This window comes from Drosophila eugracilis, unplaced genomic scaffold (assembly GCF_018153835.1).
Source record: "Drosophila eugracilis isolate 14026-0451.02 unplaced genomic scaffold, ASM1815383v1 contig_2167, whole genome shotgun sequence".
NCBI classification, from domain to species: domain Eukaryota; kingdom Metazoa; phylum Arthropoda; class Insecta; order Diptera; family Drosophilidae; genus Drosophila; species Drosophila eugracilis.
The window spans coordinates 3,468,903-3,486,318 of NW_024573052.1; the positions used below are offsets into that span (position 1 = coordinate 3,468,903).

The 17,416-nt window shown below is 49.0% G+C and overlaps 1 protein-coding gene across 2 annotated transcripts; it reads left to right on the forward strand.

Annotated features, from left to right (window-relative positions):
• Window positions 1-323: 323 nt before the first annotated feature.
• On the forward strand, window positions 324-16,950 carry LOC108105433 (homeobox protein vnd). Of its 2 annotated transcripts, none has more exons than XM_017212016.2 (3): window positions 324-1,329; window positions 12,529-13,196; window positions 15,174-16,950. In XM_017212016.2, exons 1-3 carry the CDS (start codon window positions 1,211-1,213, stop codon window positions 16,136-16,138), a joined length of 1,752 nt encoding a protein of 583 aa, XP_017067505.1. In that variant the 5' UTR covers window positions 324-1,210; the 3' UTR covers window positions 16,139-16,950. The 2 variants fall into 2 exon arrangements, with proteins under 2 accessions (XP_017067505.1, XP_017067504.1); XM_017212015.2 differs by lacking the exon at window positions 324-1,329 and adding an exon at window positions 10,334-10,960.
• Window positions 16,951-17,416: the final 466 nt, after the last annotated feature.

Sequence of the window (17,416 nt, forward strand, 5' to 3'; positions counted from 1 at the left end):
CAAAATACCTGTGCACTTTTGAACGACTTGGTCCCACTGTGCACTGCAGAAGCAGCCACAAATCGGTTCAGAGCCAGTACAAATGAGGGGCAGAAGAACAAATATAAGCGAAAAGCCCGATTTGGGGCGTTGCGAGTATCTCCCGGCTGGAATATATCTCTGTGGGCCAGCGAAGTGCATGTGTGAGTGGGGAATACATATGTGTATAGAGACAGGGGGCAGCGATAACTGCAGCGGACACCTTTATCGATACTCTTGTGTACACTTATTGATATTTGTTCAACTCGGCTGCCTTCGACACTCTCCTGTGCACTGCGTGTGTTTTGTTTAATACCTATTTGACTTTAATAAGTGATTGTTGTACCGCTTAAAGTGTCCCTCGTTGCGCCACTCCAAATCACCGATACTCCGGCTCTTCTGATCCAATCCAATCCGATCCGATTCGATTCTCGCCTCACACGGATCATCGGCTGCCGAGGGCTTCTGACGGCGGTGGGTCCAGCCAGTCCAGGTCTCCCCGTTTACTCCGTTGGCAGTACGCCAACGCCAGTTGGCACCTTTCGACGTGGAGTCGCTAAAACCACTCGATCGCAGCGATATCGGGGCTGCCAGAGCGAGAGAGCCTGAATGCTAGTGGCTATTAGAGTGCCTGAGGAGCAAGCGAGATAGGGCCACCACCAACGGACAAACGCTCTCTTTCCGCGGACAGATTGTTATTTTTTAGCCGTCGACGTTTTTATGGCTTATTGAAATCGGCCAACGGCAGTCAAAAAGCGCGCGCTACGCCTGCCACAACTCCCAGACCCAGGCCCAGATCCGATCCGAGTTCTATATCTCCCATGTGCATATATCGTAAAATGTAGCTCTCGATCGAGTGCAGTTGACTAGTAATATCCCGAATCGCCGCCTAATTGCCGTCCCGTAGGCAGTGTACTCACCCACATCAATTAAAAAGTGATCGCGGATTAAAAACCCATTCGAGTGCAAATAATTCGCCGACAAGTAGTTCATTAAATAATTCAATAAATGTGAACCACCCGCAATCCAAGTCCAAACAACCGACAACCCACAGCCCAGCACCCAGCACCCACCCCCTGCGACCAATTTGTAGTAACATTTTTTTTCTGTTCCGTTTCGGTTGCCGCGATTTTCCGCCATTTTGCACGACTTTCCCGACGGTTCAGATTTTGCGCACGCGAGAGCCTTAATTATGAGCAATTATAATCCGAATTGCGGTTACTTCGAGGATTGCGGCTACTACACGAACAACGTGTACCAACAGGATTATTGCATGCAGCCGGATTACGAGTACAACAAGCATGTCTACGAGTAAGTACAGCCCGAAGTCACGGCCCGGATTCGGAACTCGGAGTTCAGAACTCCGGACTCCGACCTGGGTACTAAGAACTGAGAACTGAAAACTGAGAAATCAGGAATCAGAAATCGGAAAATCAGCCATCAGCCGTCGGCAAATGGGCAAAGTCACTTAGCTGTCAGAATAATATTGCGAAGGGGGAAGAAGGGCTTGAAAGAAAAGCCTATCTAGGGAATCCATCCGCTAATTGCTAAGAATTTGAAGAAGATTCTGGCCACTTCTTAGTGTAAAGAAGAGCTCGTTTAGTACCTCCTTCTGAATCACCAAGAAACTTATATACTTCCCAAAAAGCTTGGCTATTAGTGGAATTTTATTAGGAGTGGCCCTCTAGAGACAACATTTAACAAGCATTAAATTTTCCACCCTCCTGAGATCACTCGAGGAGCATTCATTCATTAACCCCTTATCAGCCAATTGATCATAGTCTTTTTTTTTTGGGACTTCAAGTACATGGTCAAGTTATGAATCTGTCGATCAGAGCCCGCAATCTTTCATTGACAATCGTCAGAGTTGAATGGTAGCATGAGATTGCAAATACAAGCCAATGCCAGCCATAATAAACTCGAATCTATTGTGATTTATTCACCCGTTTAAGTTTCTATATCTCGTGGAAGGAAGATATATACCCACCCGAAGGGAATGCGAAAGCAGCGATATTTGGGCATTAGTTTCCCGAAGGATAAACATGTGGCCCGCTCTCCATTGATCATTCATCGGAGGATTGCAGGTACTTATGCGCACCCAGGCACCTGCAAGGAGGTGTCACAATATTTCCTGGAAATCGATGAGGCAATTAAAAACAATTTGATTTTAAATCAGCTAAGAAAACACAGGCCGGGCTAAGGACCGAGCACCGGCCAGGAGGAGAATGGAAGGCCAGGCAAGCCAGCCAGGATCAAGCCACGTCGCATTAACATTAATGGCATAACATAATGAAATTGTATTGGCTACCGAACCGGATCGAAACGAGGTCCGTTCGGGCTAAGTCCCTGATTTTCGCACACTCCTAAGCCAATGTTACGGCATTGTGAATGGCCTGGGGCTGGGGATTCATATTCATCCACCGGCGGACTGACTGACTGGTCGGTCGATCGATCGGTTGGTAAGCCGAGGCAGAAAGGTGTCGGAATAACAGTACTACTATATACGAGTATGCCATACAGGATCTGGCATATATAGCAGACCAGCCGACAACCAAAGACCAACCAAGACCCAAGAGCAACAATGCGCATTATTTCCACTTTGTCACCTTTTTCCGACGGCGGCGGGGTTTTTGAAAAACCAAAACACATGTTTAGTGAAATCGCCTGGAAAATCACACACAAACAGGCGAGGCGACCGACTGCGACTGCGACTGCGACAGGCAAAATTTGGGTTTAATTGGGTTTGTCCATAATCGTTGCATCGAACCCTCGGATAATCCGGGATAATGCTGTTTGCCAAATAAAACCAATTCCATTTATTTGTGCTTTATGTCATGTGTGAGGATCGGTGCCCAGCCCCTGCCCCTGCCCAAGCCACTGCTCAGAGTTCATTGATGGATGGATCGCCGGATCCTCGCCAGTGCTTTGTCCCGATTTCAATTTCGGAATTTCCCCGCAGCACCAACAGCACCAGTTGTTGCTCCATATGGCAGGTTGGGATTTCCTTCCGCCTGCCCTAACCCCTTTCCCCGAACGGGCGAAACTCGAAGGACTCGTTCGAAGGAACGCGGACACGCTACACTTGTCTCCCTGAAATATGAAGTTCGAAAAAATAATTTCATTTGAACGCAGCGGCGTCCCCAACGCAAGTCACTTAAGTTGAACGTACTCAAGACTACAAAAACACAAACCTACATCGCCCATCTAAAAAAAAACAAGAAAAAAAAGGTAAAAAAAGAAGAGCATAACCATCAAAAAAAAGTGGAAAGCTTCAACTCCCTGGGAATGTGTGCACATGTCCGCGACGACGGCGACGACCGATGAGCCAGGAAGTAAACAAAGCCCGAACCCACAGGAAAAAATGCAAGCAAATCGTGCGGGACATATCCGACTTGCAAGTGCCCTGCCGCAGCATGAACTTAGTGCCTGATAGGCAGGGTATTAATATAATATAAAGCTAACCCATCAGATATTTACAACTTAGAGTGAAATCGCCATTTCTTAACTTGTAGGGCAATGAAGAGTCGCCTATGCCCGAGGGGATTCCTTCAAATGCCTTCAATTTGCGACCCTCACTTTGCGATAATTTGTGTTTATGTTTTTTCTGCATTTTTTTCGATTTGTGTTCCTCAAATATTAATGTCAAGTCCTGGCCGGGCAACAGGGTTGTCAGACCATCAAAAAATGTTTAAAAATGTTTGAGTTGCTAATAAAATGTGGATATTAAAAACTTAAGGGACTAAATCTTAATCTTAAAAAAGTCAAGTTTGCATTTCTTCCATGATGAGTAATTATATTATTAACTGGCTTTCACTTACCAATAATGAAGATGCTAATCGATCCTTGAAGTCCACATCTGTAGGGCACACAGTAAACTATATTAATAACTTAAATAAGTTAATAAATTATTTGTTACCTGGCTTAGCCTGGGCACCCTGGCTTGTCTGCCTCCATGTCTTCGCTCAGGAAACTGTCACCCGCCAAATAAAAGGAAAGTTTTTCACCTTTTTCCGCTTAAACGGCGCTGTCAAAGCGACGGCCACTTGCCAATGCAGCGGGGATGAGGAGGTGCTGCCTAGAGTGCTGCAAGGAGTTGGAAATGTAATAAATGTGGGAGTCCTGCAGCACGTCAGCCCCATTGTCAGGGAAAGCTAAGGCTGAGAACGAGAACGAGAAAACAACGGCTAGAAATTGATACATTTCACAATTGTGTTGCAGTTCCCGTTGCCGTCGCCATTGCCGTTGCATCCGTCCGGGGGACGCGTGACTTTGTGACATTTAATGCCAGTTTGTCAGCCAGTTTTGTCAACGGCATGGCATGCCATGTGCTATATGGGCTTTAGGCCATTTGGATGCGAAAATAACACAATGAAATTTGCATCCACGACAGCCGTAAGCCCATTCCGAAGTCCGGACTGTGATGGGCCTATAATGAAGCATGTGATTGCCTGAAGTGTCACGGCCAAGAGTGCTGGGGCGGATCGGGGGTCTCAAGTTGTTTTTGGCACACTAGCTGGGCACGCTACAGCCCAGATGGCTGCTACACATACCTGGCTGTGTTAATATACTTCATATTACGAGTATTTTGTAACTTTAAATATCTATTAAATACATCTCAGTTAGCTACTAAGTCCAACTTAGCAATTAACTACCAAGGTATTCCTCCTCCACTGATTGCCTTTCAACTGGGACAGTAATAGATAGTAATAGATGGGATCCTACAATGACCACCACAAATGGGCAAGTAGATGTTAGAAAAAATGAAATTAGGAAACAAAACAAAGCCGAACAAAGCGGTGAAATGGCCATTTCGCACGCTGGGCCATTCATGCATTCATTCATACATTTAAAGCGGGAATCGCCTGGCCATTTGAAATAAATTGCGAATGAATCGGCCGACTGGTCGTCCTAGGGCCCCAGCTGTGAAGGAAGTAGGAAGTGTGCAGAGGAAGTTGGCCGCACTGAACCCAGTTGACCAACTGACCGGCACAGTGGGATGCAGGGCACAAAAAACGACTTGGAAAGACCAGGACAGGCGGTCGGAAAACCCATTTGTCAAGTTACGGGGCGCTACTCACCGATCCTCACAGCTGCACAAAGATACAGATACGAACACAGATGCAGATACAGATACAATGGGGCGACGCATCCGTGCCTCTCATCCTTTTTTATTAGTCAATGAGCTGGTGAATGATCCAACCTCTCCACACGTTACGGAAGTCTGAAAGGGAAATAGAAATTAGCTTTCCAAGACTAAGATTCCAATGATTTATCGAAGTTTTAAGTTATTTTCAAGAGACTTAACTTATATCTGATTATCTATATCTATTAAATGCTTACAAATTCCCGATCAAACCTATCCCTGGCTCATAGACAAGCATAAGGATACCCCGACTCCTCCTAAGCTGACTTAAGCCATGATGGATTGCTCTTGCAAGCAAAGACAGCGAGAGAAATCGACTTGGGATTGACTTCTGAATGCAAATCTCCTACTTTCGATCATTAGGGATCACGAGCTACCCCAAAAGATGAAAAACCATCCGAATAGCAAGCCGATAGCAGGCCGATCAACCCGAAGCCAAACCAAACATACACCCAGCTGTATTTTCCCAGTACTTTCGGATCTTGAAGATCCTTTTTTGACTTTTGTCCTGCCTGGGCAACGCCTTCTTGTTAAAAGCCATCCCCTTACATAACATATTTGGCAACAAGGCAGCAAATTACCCCGAATCAATAGAGCAGAAGCCAGAGACACGATCACGCCAGCCCAACTGACCAGAGGACAAAACCTCTAAAATCAATCAGATTGAGGTGGGGTAGGGAAGATGTTTACACTGCGAGAAATTACACATGCCTTAAGAACTAATTTAATATATGATTAATACGACTTCTAAGTAACCCTTCTAAAGGAAAACGAAAGACTTCTGGGTAGAAAGTACTCTGGAAAGTAACTCTACGAGTATAACATAAGATTTCTTCAAAGTTAACTTAAGACTTAAGTAGCTGGGTTTTCATAGTAACTTAAGATATTAAAGGAGAGTGCTTCGTATTTCCCAGAGCTATATTTACGATCCTGATTCATAGACATTTTTCTCTGAGTGTTCATAGGTGAGTATTGCACTTCCGGCGGGGAAACCCTAGAGATTCCCTTTGGAAAATTCGATTCTACTTTTTTGTGGGGGAAATCACTTCCGCGCATCGAATCAGAGGCCCGAAATTGTCATGGCCGTCAATTGACAACACGAGCGGGCCAAAATCACAGCAGAGAGCGGAGAGGGGGGCTGTTGAGCTGTAGAGCTGTAGAGCTGTAGAGCTGTAGAGCCATAGAATAGAGGGTCAAATGGGAGAATAAAGGCAGAACCGGAAGGTAAATTAAAATGGATGACAATGGGATGAGCAGAGGAAGGGCGAAGGGCTAGGGGCTGCAGCCAAACGAGCATTGAATGAATGACTGGATGAATGGGTGTGAATAAGTGTGCGTGCGAGTGTGAGTATCTGTGTGAATGGCTTCGAGTGTGTGTGTGTGTGTGTGCGTTTGTGGCACGCTGCTTCAGGCTGCTGCAACATGGCCGCCTAATTGTAGCCGCGTTAAGCAAACACCTTTTGCCAAATATCTCGATTTTTTACGCCTGGCAAAGCGTTTAATTGGGGTTGTTATACGTTGTACGTTATAGGGTATACCCTATCTCCCTATCTCCCTATACTCTATACACACACATCCTCAATAGACCGAAATATCCCGGGGATTGTCGCGCGGTTTGCCTGCGATTAACAAGGACGATTTGTGACATCCAACATCCTTTATTGCATTCGAATGTTGTACTGTTCCGGTGTATCTGCGATGCCAATGCGATTGCCATTGGGCCAGCACATTGTCACACTTCAAATCGCATTGCCGGAGGACAGCTGCCGCCGTTTATGATCCCGATTTCGATCCCGCTACTCCATGGCGGAGAGTGCTCGATGGCGACACAAGGGTCATGACATGCCGTCGATCAAAAGTGGTTCTCTGGCAGGGGAAGTTCTCCAGTTCGTACATTTTAGCTTTTGTACCTACATAGTAATTGGGCGTAGGCCAGCCTCATATGGTTAAAGTAATGTTAATGATATTCTATATCCCTCTGAGAACCCTTGTCTCAGCCTTTTGCCCAACCAACAAACCTTAAATAATCTCTTTTATAAGGAAAACGAATGCCTGAAGGTGTTTAAACATAAAACGGGTGAAATTTGTAATCTTCACGGATTCCTTTTAACTTTTTTCCTGCCTCTTTAATATCACAATATTCAGTTAAAATCCTTGTTTAGATGTTGAGTAACTGTCACCTCATTAAAAGTCATACAGAAACCCCTTTTTGCCTTTTTTAATAAGCTTAAACAGCATTTGCCCGTGATGGGCTTGTAAGAACCCCTTGATGGCCGTCGAGCCTTCGCCCATTGCTATGCAAATAGATTGAAAACTAATTCGGCGAAATAAAAACAAACTAAGGGAATGCCAAAGCCAGGAGGACGACAAGGACGAGTGCTGCAATTGAAGTTGTCTGTACTTAGGGCCCAAACAGAAACAAACACAAACAAAGTAGTTTGGAGTGCGTGGAAAGCAGAGGCAGAGGCAGTGGCAGTGGCAGGGGCAGGGGCAGGGGCAGACACAGAGGCACAAAAATAAGCAAATATCGAAATAAAAGAGAGCCAAGGACAATAAAAACAAACGGGTTTCTGTGCGAGCATCGGATTGAATTCGACTGTGATTTGAATGCCCATACCCATACCCATACCTAAACACGGATACAGATACAGCTACAGCTACAGATACAAAGATACATCCATGGAATACTTAAACTTCCTGCGGAAGCTAAGCTATAACAACAACGGCGACGCAGGCGGAGGTTTCACTTTGTTATTAAATGCAACATCATCATTAGGCTCACTAACAATGGCCAACAACACGCGGGAAAATGGGCGTGCTCGCCGCTGGGAAATTTCCCAGCGCAAGTCCTTCGGCGCTACGAAAATTTCCCAAACATGCGCGTGAACGTATCGTGCATATAGCCATACTGCTCGCACGCTTTTCCGATTGGTCGGGCGGCCATGACGCGCCCACCGAGCAGCGACGGCGGCAACAGCGGCAGAGGGCATTACAAGTAGCAGGCGAAGTTCCCGTCTCTCCACCTACCATCTCCATTCCCGCACTGGGATTGATGGCGTGAACGTCATGGGCGACTCAATGGAGTGCCCACTTTCGGTGGGCGGATGGGTGTGGCTGGAGGACCAGGATCCCCAGTACCAGCACCATTAACGACCCCCTCCATGTGCACATAATGTATATGGCCGCTGTACATGGCGCCAACACGCCATGTGAGATTTCCCTTTTTTTTCAATTTCCTCGGGGGACTGGCCCCAAGTTAGCCTAATGTTCGTGTTGATTATGTATTTTCCTATATTTTACTCGAGCTCCCTCGCTCGCATCCCCTCGCCACCCGCTATCCCCTGCTAACCATCTCTGAGAGCCCGGGGTGTGTCCTTAGACCAGCATGTATTGGCATGTGAAGGATCTGAGGTAATCATGGGTTAGCTTATAAAATCGAAATTCAAATTGCACGAAAGGCGGGCAGGCAGCCCCATCCTTGTATATAAGGGCTATACTCTTGCGCACAAGTGCTCTATAACAGTCCCGTTACACGCAAGAAATCGGATTCCGAAAAAGTGAACCATAAACTAAGCCAAATGCCAGGGCACGATAGCATACCGCTAACATTGTTGCCGAATAGAGAACTTTCTCCATAATAAAGTTTCGATGGCCGGAGCAGGCACTACATATGATATGATACTCGTAGAGTGTCTCCGAGTTTAGGCATTTCCCGGAGTGTGTACTTGAGGTTATGCAATCGGCGTTCTAGGCTTTCTAAGCGATCTCTATCTCCGCAGATGCAGAAAGTTATTCACCTTTTCCCACTTCAGATCTATCACTTTTTGTTTTAATTAATCCAGGGACATGATCCTCCTGCTAAAGGGATTTCCCCTTCGGGCTTTCCCACTTTGTTTGCTCTTCTTATCGGCATTCGAGTGCCCGAACTCTATCTCTAATGGCTATTTTTGCCGCGAGAGGTAATCCCCAGGAAATCTTCCTTATCGCCCATACCGCTCAATAGGATAATGGGTGATATCTCCAAGCGATGATATCATATTGAGTCCCGACCACAAGCACATGTCCTGCCCTGTCCGGGCTCACTCGCACTTGAGGGCATCGCAGAGAGGTCGTAAGTCGGTGGCAAGTATGTAGTTCCTGGACCAGAGGTCCGGACTTCTACAGCGCTGATAATGATAAATACAATATAATGACGCGGCGATTGCTGACAACATCAAGTGCTGGCCAGAGCGGGACGGGACGGGACTGGAGGGGACGCTACGGGAGAAGCCCAATCCCAGAATCCCAATCTGGGAATGGGAATGGGAATGGGAATGGGAACTTCGTATGCCCAAGGAGGTTCTCGAGACGCTACAATGGCCATCACACACGCACACAGCGACGACAGCACACACACACACACACACACACTCTCACTCAAGTGGCACTCTTGAGAGCGGCAGAGAGAGCAACAGGAGAGAGCCAGAACGAGACGGCAGGACGACACAAGGACTCCGTTCACATGCTCCGTCTCGCTCTGGCGGCGAATGGTGGTTGTTTTCCTTGGTGGTTGAATGGGCCACTCACATTGTAGCCGTATCCTTGTTGAAAAGGACATGAGAAGCCACTTAGCACGCCCAACAAAGCCGAGAGTCTCTCCAGTCTGGATGTGTGTGTGTGTGTGTGTGTGTGTGTATCTGTGTGCTATGCGCCCAATGGCAGAGGGATGCAGATACAGATGTGCACCGCAGCACCACAGCACCGCACACATACAGATGCCCAAAGACACCCCGAGCATGAGACCTGGTACTTTTCTGCCGTTGGTTATTGGTTTTTGGCTGTTGGCCGTTCTGTTGCGACTTGGACTCGTGTCGAGTTCTTGATTCCTCGTTAGTTGTTGATGACACTTCAGTTTGGAATGTTTAGAGTGCGCAGCTCCGCGGATCCGTGCCACTGAGACATCGAGAAACGTATCGCGACCCTTGAACTACCGAACCTTCCTGTTCGCAAATTGACAAACCAAACACAAAACCAAATCGAACTATGCCTGCTAACTGAGCTGCTCTAGATCTGCTCCAACAAACTCCCCAGTGCTCCCAGTGCTTGTGCTACATACGAAAACCTATTTCTTTTTTTTGGCGTGCTCCGTTTACCGGAAAAAAGCTCCAAAGTGGCGGAAAAACGCAAAAGTCCGCCCACGCCGCCGCCCGCGCCGCAGCGTCGCAAGTCGAATAGTGGGTCCCCGATATCGCCCAGCGACATGACCACGTCGGTGTCCTTGGAACGGACTCCCTCGAAGCGGGAGCGAGACCGTGAGCGGGACAACAGCAGCGGTCTGGGCAGCGCCGGCAGCTTGCCCGCCTCGCCGCAAAGTGCGATCACCGTGAGTCCCTCATCCCCAGCCACGCCTAAGAGACCGCTGCGCACCTCCACGCCTTCCCTGGAGCGGGAACGGGAGCAGGAGCGCGAGCGGGAGCGCGAGCGGGAACGGGAACGGGAAAGGGAACGGGAGGAGCGGGACAGAGATCGCGAGCGATCCGCCAAGGTCTTCAGCACCGCCAGCACCACCGTGCCCACGAACACGAGCTCCAATTCCGGACTGGCACCCGAGCAGCTTCGCATTCCGACGGGCGCGGCGGCCTTCAGCGGATTTCCAGGACTCCATAGCATGAGCAGTCTAATGGTCCCGTCTTCGGCGGCGGTGGCCGCTGCTGCAGCCGCCCCCTTCCTGCCCTGGTCGCCTATACTTCTACCGCCGTGGAGCCACGCCCTCCTGCCAGCCGCCTTTTATCCGGCGGCCCTACGAAACGCTCTGCCCGGGTAAGCACAAGGATTCGAAAGGGAAACGGGATGAAAAGATTGAAAGGACTAAAAAGCCCGATTGAACTTCAAAGCTTATAAATCTTAGACGGGATTTACCTCTAACTTTATATCAGGAACATCAGGGAATATAATCCTAACCAAATCAGACTTATCTTTAGTTGGATGACGCACAATCATTGCTCGAAGAATCTTCCCTTCAAGTTATACTAATCTCCGAACTCATCCTGGCCATCATCTAATCTTGAACTTCCCATTTCCATAGTTCCGTAGACAAGAGCTTTTCCATTTTCTCTAATCTTCGAATGATAATACAAGCCTTTGATGACCCCTTTGATAAGATCATCAAACTGATTGATTTTATACATCAGAATCAAAGGTCTAACTTGGAAAAACAAACCAAGTCCAGTCTTAAGCTGCCCTCGTCATAGTCCAAGATCAGACTCAAGATCACACCCATGCAAGCCCCTGCCTCCGTATCGGATTTCAGATCCCATATAGCTAATGGACTTGCCGGCTAATCCTGGCAGCTACTAGGAGACCGACCACTTGCCCAAAAACTAGCCAAGTCCCGCAGAGCGGCAGGATACAGATACAGATACCGAGATAGACGACGTAATTCCCCCGTCACTCTGATCTGGCAAGTACTCAAGGTCCTGGAGATTGGCGGTTGGGAAATTCTGGCTTGTTGTTCTGGCCTGGCTTAGAAATTCCCGTAGGTGAGTGCCAGGGAAACCCCAATCGGCTGTGACATGTGTGCGGCAGACTCGGGACTCAGATGGCTCGGAGATCCTGGCGTCACACTGTCTGGCCAAGGGAATTCCGCACAGGACGACGGGAAATGCCCGTGTGGCCCGTAGCGTGGGAAATTCGCGAGTCGGGTGTTTGGGAAAACTCGAGTTGGGAAAACCGGAAGCAGCCGAACTTGCGTCAACATGTGGCACGACCTGTTTTGACCTGCCGCGATCGGAGACCTGAGCTCTAAACTCTGAGCTGACCCGTTCTGACCCTTGCAGGTAGTCCCAAGCCCGGGCGAATTTGCGTTTAATTGTTGATGGTATTAGGAAAATCAAAACTAGGGATCTGGTCGGGACTAGGTGTCAATAATCCAGCGATTTGCGTGCACTTAATCAAAGTTAATTCCGGGCGAAAGGAGCGAGTTCTCGGCTCGAAAGGATATGGCCTATGTCTGCAGGATGCACATTCCCCTGCTCCTGATGGGCAAGTGCGAAAATCTATGAAAGTCAGAGCGCGGCAGGTAATACAGGTAGTCTTCCCCTGCAGATCCTCGCCAAGGCACCTCCTTTTGTTGCACCTTCTGGCCATTCATAAGATCGACACCGGATGTCGCAGCAATGAGCATGAAATGCTAAACGGAATGACAACCTTCCGAATTCGTTTCCCAAATATTCTCCACAACATGCCGGGAGTCATTAATCATCAGCCCTTTATAGAGTCATTTAGAAATCGAATATAAATTTGTAATGGATAACTTTCCTAGCTGGTACTGCAATCAGGATGTTAACGTGAATCTAATCTAATGACCGAATCTCTTCTTTAACCTGCAGCTTGTTCGACGCGAAGGTGCCTTCGTCGCAACGCTCTGGCTTCCACATATCCGACATCCTGAATCTGGAGGGCTCCGAGCTGAAGAATGCCGCCGCTGCAGCAGCTGCAGCCGCCCATCATGGCAGCGATTTGAGTCACCACTCGGCCAGTGAATCCACCAACGGACACGGCGGTCAGGGACCTCATGCCACGCCCTCGGCGCTCTCACCCACTCCCGCCGGCGGCTCGGTGGACGAGCACCACAACGGCAGCGGGACAGGAGGGGCAGCCGGTGGAGCCGATCACCACAACACCACCGAGCACCATGCCCAGCAGCCGCCAAGCCATCCACAGCAGCAGCACCCGCACCACCAGCAGCCGCAGCACCACCTGCAGCAGCAGCATCACCCGCACCACCAGCAGGCGGTGGCCCCTCTCCCACTGGCCCACCATCAGAACGGGGATGCCCAGAGCCACGCCCACGCTAACGCAGCCGCCGCCGCTCACCTGCTGGCCAGCCACAATGCTGCGGCTGCCGCAGCTGTGGCCGCCGGCCAATACCTGCCCAATCTGCCTAAGAACTTCCCGGGGAGCTTCGGGGACGAGATGTCCTCGTACCACCACATGGCCCAAACCATGATGCAGCACACGGGCAGGAGTGCGTGGATCAAGGAGAACGAACTATACGGTGAGTCCTTATTCTTATTTCTGATCATAAATAGTTAGAAGATGGGTTATCTCTGTTAACAGAGAACATTGAGAGTACTTCTAAGATAGTAACTCTGAAAAACTAGTTAGTTCGGATCAGTGGGTGGTAGAGGAATCCCTTTGAGGGGACTTCCTACGCGCTTCGACTGCATTTAACCCCCGATTAACTGGCCGAGTAATGATATTGCTCCGTAATTGACCGCTCACTCCTCCGAATTGACTGTCGATGAGGCAGTCGAGCGATGAGGCAGCTGTGTTTGCATGCCCCGCGGATTGGCCTGAGTTCAGGTGCTGCCAGGGAGTGACGAGTCTGATCCTGACCCCGTCGCGTTGCTTTCCCCTTTTTAACTTTCACCCACTCATTGGCGGATCGAAATGGGCTTCTAGCTTCGTGTCAAGGGGCTGGGGCTGGGCTGGGGCTGGGCTGGGCTGGGCTTCCCCTTTAATCTTGACTAATATTTTGTATGCGCTTCACACTTGAGGATTACCATTCAGGTCCTTCGTGTCCTCCGGCCAGGCCGTTGAATAGCGCTTGCCCCTTCGATCGCTCCTTGTTGTCGCGGCCCAAACATACCTCTCGCCCTGGAAATTTATGGCACGCACTTCCGCCTCGTCCCGCTCCCGTTTTCTCTCCTCATTTTTTATTATTCCTTTTTGCTTAGCTACAAATTATAATTGCTGCCCGCTTGCCGACTTTTTTCTCGTCTGCTCTTTTTTTTTTGGGAATTTTCACAGCTGTCTCGAGGAGTCGAGGAGGAGTCGTTTTGATTATATTAAGTTATTAATTTGTTGAGTTGTCATGGTGAGCGGATGGGTTTTTTTTGGCAGGCCAACTGGCAGCTTGGTGGATGGGCATTAGCAGCTCCTACGGCGCAGTTCTTGTTTAGTCAATGCGACACCGGGGGAAATCCAGGTGTCAGATAAGCCCACTTTCCTTTCCACTTTCAAATGAATCACCCATTCTAGACCATGTCTATTATGTCCTGACTTCATTAAAAAGTTAGTTAAAGTCTCCCTCATGAATACTCGAAAGATCCTCTGCGGTTGCCATGATCCCGCCCCATAGTATCTGATATAGCCGCGCCCGCCGATAAATCACTATCTGCTGGAAGCCCAGAGCTGTAAAAGTGGGCGAACCGGAAGAGCCCCGACTGCCATTGATGTGTTTGAGGTTTGGCTTTTGTGTCGTCCTTTCATTAGCATCCTGGTTCCTGGTTTTTAGTACAGGCCCGAAGGTCAGCAGTCAGTCAGCCAGTCAGCCAGTCGGTCGGCGGGAGATCGAAGCGATCGTTCCAGGTAGACGAGTAGACGAGTAGACGAGGAGAGAATGCCAACCTCCCTCCCTCCTGTACATAGGCATGAATGCGATCTCTGTTTGTCTCCGCCTAATTGACGTTATTACGGTGAAAATGCCAGGGGATGGGGCAGGGGTTGGTGCGAAGACCATGTACAGGGCATGCATCTGGCAATTGGATCGCATCCGCATCGACATCGACATCGCCATCGACCACAGCCTCATGTCGCGCCTAATCCAATTGCCGGTAGTTGCCATTCTGACTTTCCCCTTTTCCCCCTTCCCCTTGTCGTGTCGAATTGTGCTCGATCACTCGAAGGACGCCGAGGGGTGTGTCGGTGCATTAATTTACGACCAAAGGAGCATTTCAATTGCTGACAAATTCCCTCCCAGCTCTCTCACCTCGCCATTGTCTAACGTGTTTTCCCGAGCCGTCGCTCCATAGTCGGGAAACCCAAACAAATTGATGGCATTCGGGCGCCTAAGTGAACAAAAATGATGTTTGCATTCTTATGGACTTCCTAAACGATTTATTGTTCTCCTCGGATGAAGGGTATTTGGAAGCGGATTTCGTTTTCGATTCGTATTATGGCCAGATATTTGAGTTTATCAATGAACAACAGCAATCCCCTAACCCGAAACCTTTTCCTTCGATCATTTCAGGAACCCAGCAGCCCGCCAGCCCGGACAGCACCTCCCCAGTGACCTCCGAGGTCTCGTACACGTACATCGGGTCCAACTGCCAGACATCCCCAGCCCTGTCCGGCGATTACAAGAGCTACAGCCGATCGGCGGACAGCGATGCCTTGTCCGTGGGCGATGCCCTGCACACCCTGCACGGATCCTCGGCCAACGGCGGTGTCGGAGGTCCTTCGGCGGCACATGCCCTGCACAACAACAACAACAATACGACCAACAACAATAACAACAGCCTGAAGCACGACGGGCTCAATGGAGCCAGCAGTGGCCACGACGACAGCCTGAACGAGGATGGCATCGAGGAGGACATCGACGATGTGGACGATGCCGATGGCAGTGGTGGCGGCGGAGCCAACGGATCCGACGGCCTGCCCAATAAGAAGCGCAAGCGACGGGTCCTCTTCACCAAGGCCCAGACGTACGAGCTGGAACGCCGATTCCGGCAGCAGCGGTACTTAAGTGCCCCGGAACGCGAGCACCTGGCCAGTCTGATCCGCCTGACGCCGACGCAGGTGAAGATCTGGTTCCAGAACCACCGTTACAAGACCAAGCGGGCGCAGAACGAGAAGGGCTACGAGGGCCATCCGGGCTTGCTGCACGGTCATGCCACCCATCCGCATCATCCCAGCGCCCTGCCCTCACCGCGTCGCGTGGCCGTTCCCGTTCTGGTGAGGAACGGAAAGCCCTGCCTGGGCGATGGTTCCAAGCTGGGTGCCGATTGCGTCTCTGTCTCATCAGCCACCGCCACCGCCATGCAGAATGCCGCTGCCGCCCATCATTTGGTGGCCCTTAATGGAGCAGCCGCCTATCAGCATGCCGCCGCTGCGGCCGCCGGCCTACACGCCCACGCTCACGCCCATGCCCATGCTCATGCCCACGGCCATGGGCATCCACACGCCCACGCCCAAAGGGCGGCGTGGTGGCCCTAATATTGCTAGGATCTGATCTTTACGGGCCTGAAGCCACTCGAATAGGTGGACAGATGAACCCAAGGTGCAATAAAACAGAGACCAGGCCCCCAGATCCCCGGAAAAGCCAAAAAAATACAAAGCATTGATACTTTTAGATCGCAACTACTTATAGTCTCATAGATTCCACTTGAGTCATTCCTGTACATAAAATAGACGGCAACTATATACATATACTAGCCCCAAGACCCGGGCTCGAGAGCCACAGGTCCACTTAGTCAGGGGTTAGCTCTATCTAAACATAAAACCCATTCCTGAGTAGGGGAAAAATGATCGGCACAAGGGAAGGACTCCCATTGAACCCATTTCCACTGCACTAAAGTTGATAATACTTATAAAACCTAGAACTAGACACGATTTTTTTTTTTATTTTTTTCTAGACCTAAGCTAAAACCCAAAGGAAAATCTGTAAATACTAAAAACAAAAAAAGGAAAACCATAAACGGCAATGCAACTAAACCTGTACTATACATACTATTACTATCATAATTAGTGTTCAAATTTTTAGACAGAATTGAAGGAACCTTTTTTTTTTGTATGATTAAATATATATTTAATATAGACACTTAGTCCTAACCGATATTTTTTTTCATGTGTGTGCGTGTATAGCGGTAAAGGAAAACTCTTTGAATTTATAGCAAGTAACGAGTTCATGAATGTTAACAACCACAGAGACGGCAGAAGGCAAGCGAAGCAGCACTACAACTGCGACTGCGACTGCGACTGCAACTGCAACTGCAAATACATTTTAGAGATTTAATAAAATAATTTACAAAAATTAAAGAGCAATGTCTTGTAATTACTATCTGGCAGCTTACTATTACTGAGCTATGAACTGAAACTAAGACCCAAGCTAATCTAGAAAGTGTTATTGTTCGAACTTCGAAGAGTGATTGGCCTATGCACTTTATGGCATCGTAAACGACGGCACTCCCCCCCGCCCTGGGGCCCAGGAACGTATCGCTGGGGCGTATAAACATGTTGGACAATCCATAAATATGGTCTTGATTATGGTTGTTAGCTACCGTTCTGCGATTGGCATCGTAATCCGTCCAGTCCGCTTGATTACGGCACCAAAACAATATTTGCTGGATCGGGAATCAGGGGCCATAAAGCCAGTGGGTCCGAACCGATAACGGGGCCCAGACCCGGATAGAACTAAAGGGTAATCATAGGAGAGCTGGCAGGTGGAGCACTCTGTCTGCTGGCTCCGATTTGGAGTCGATTAACGAGTCATCA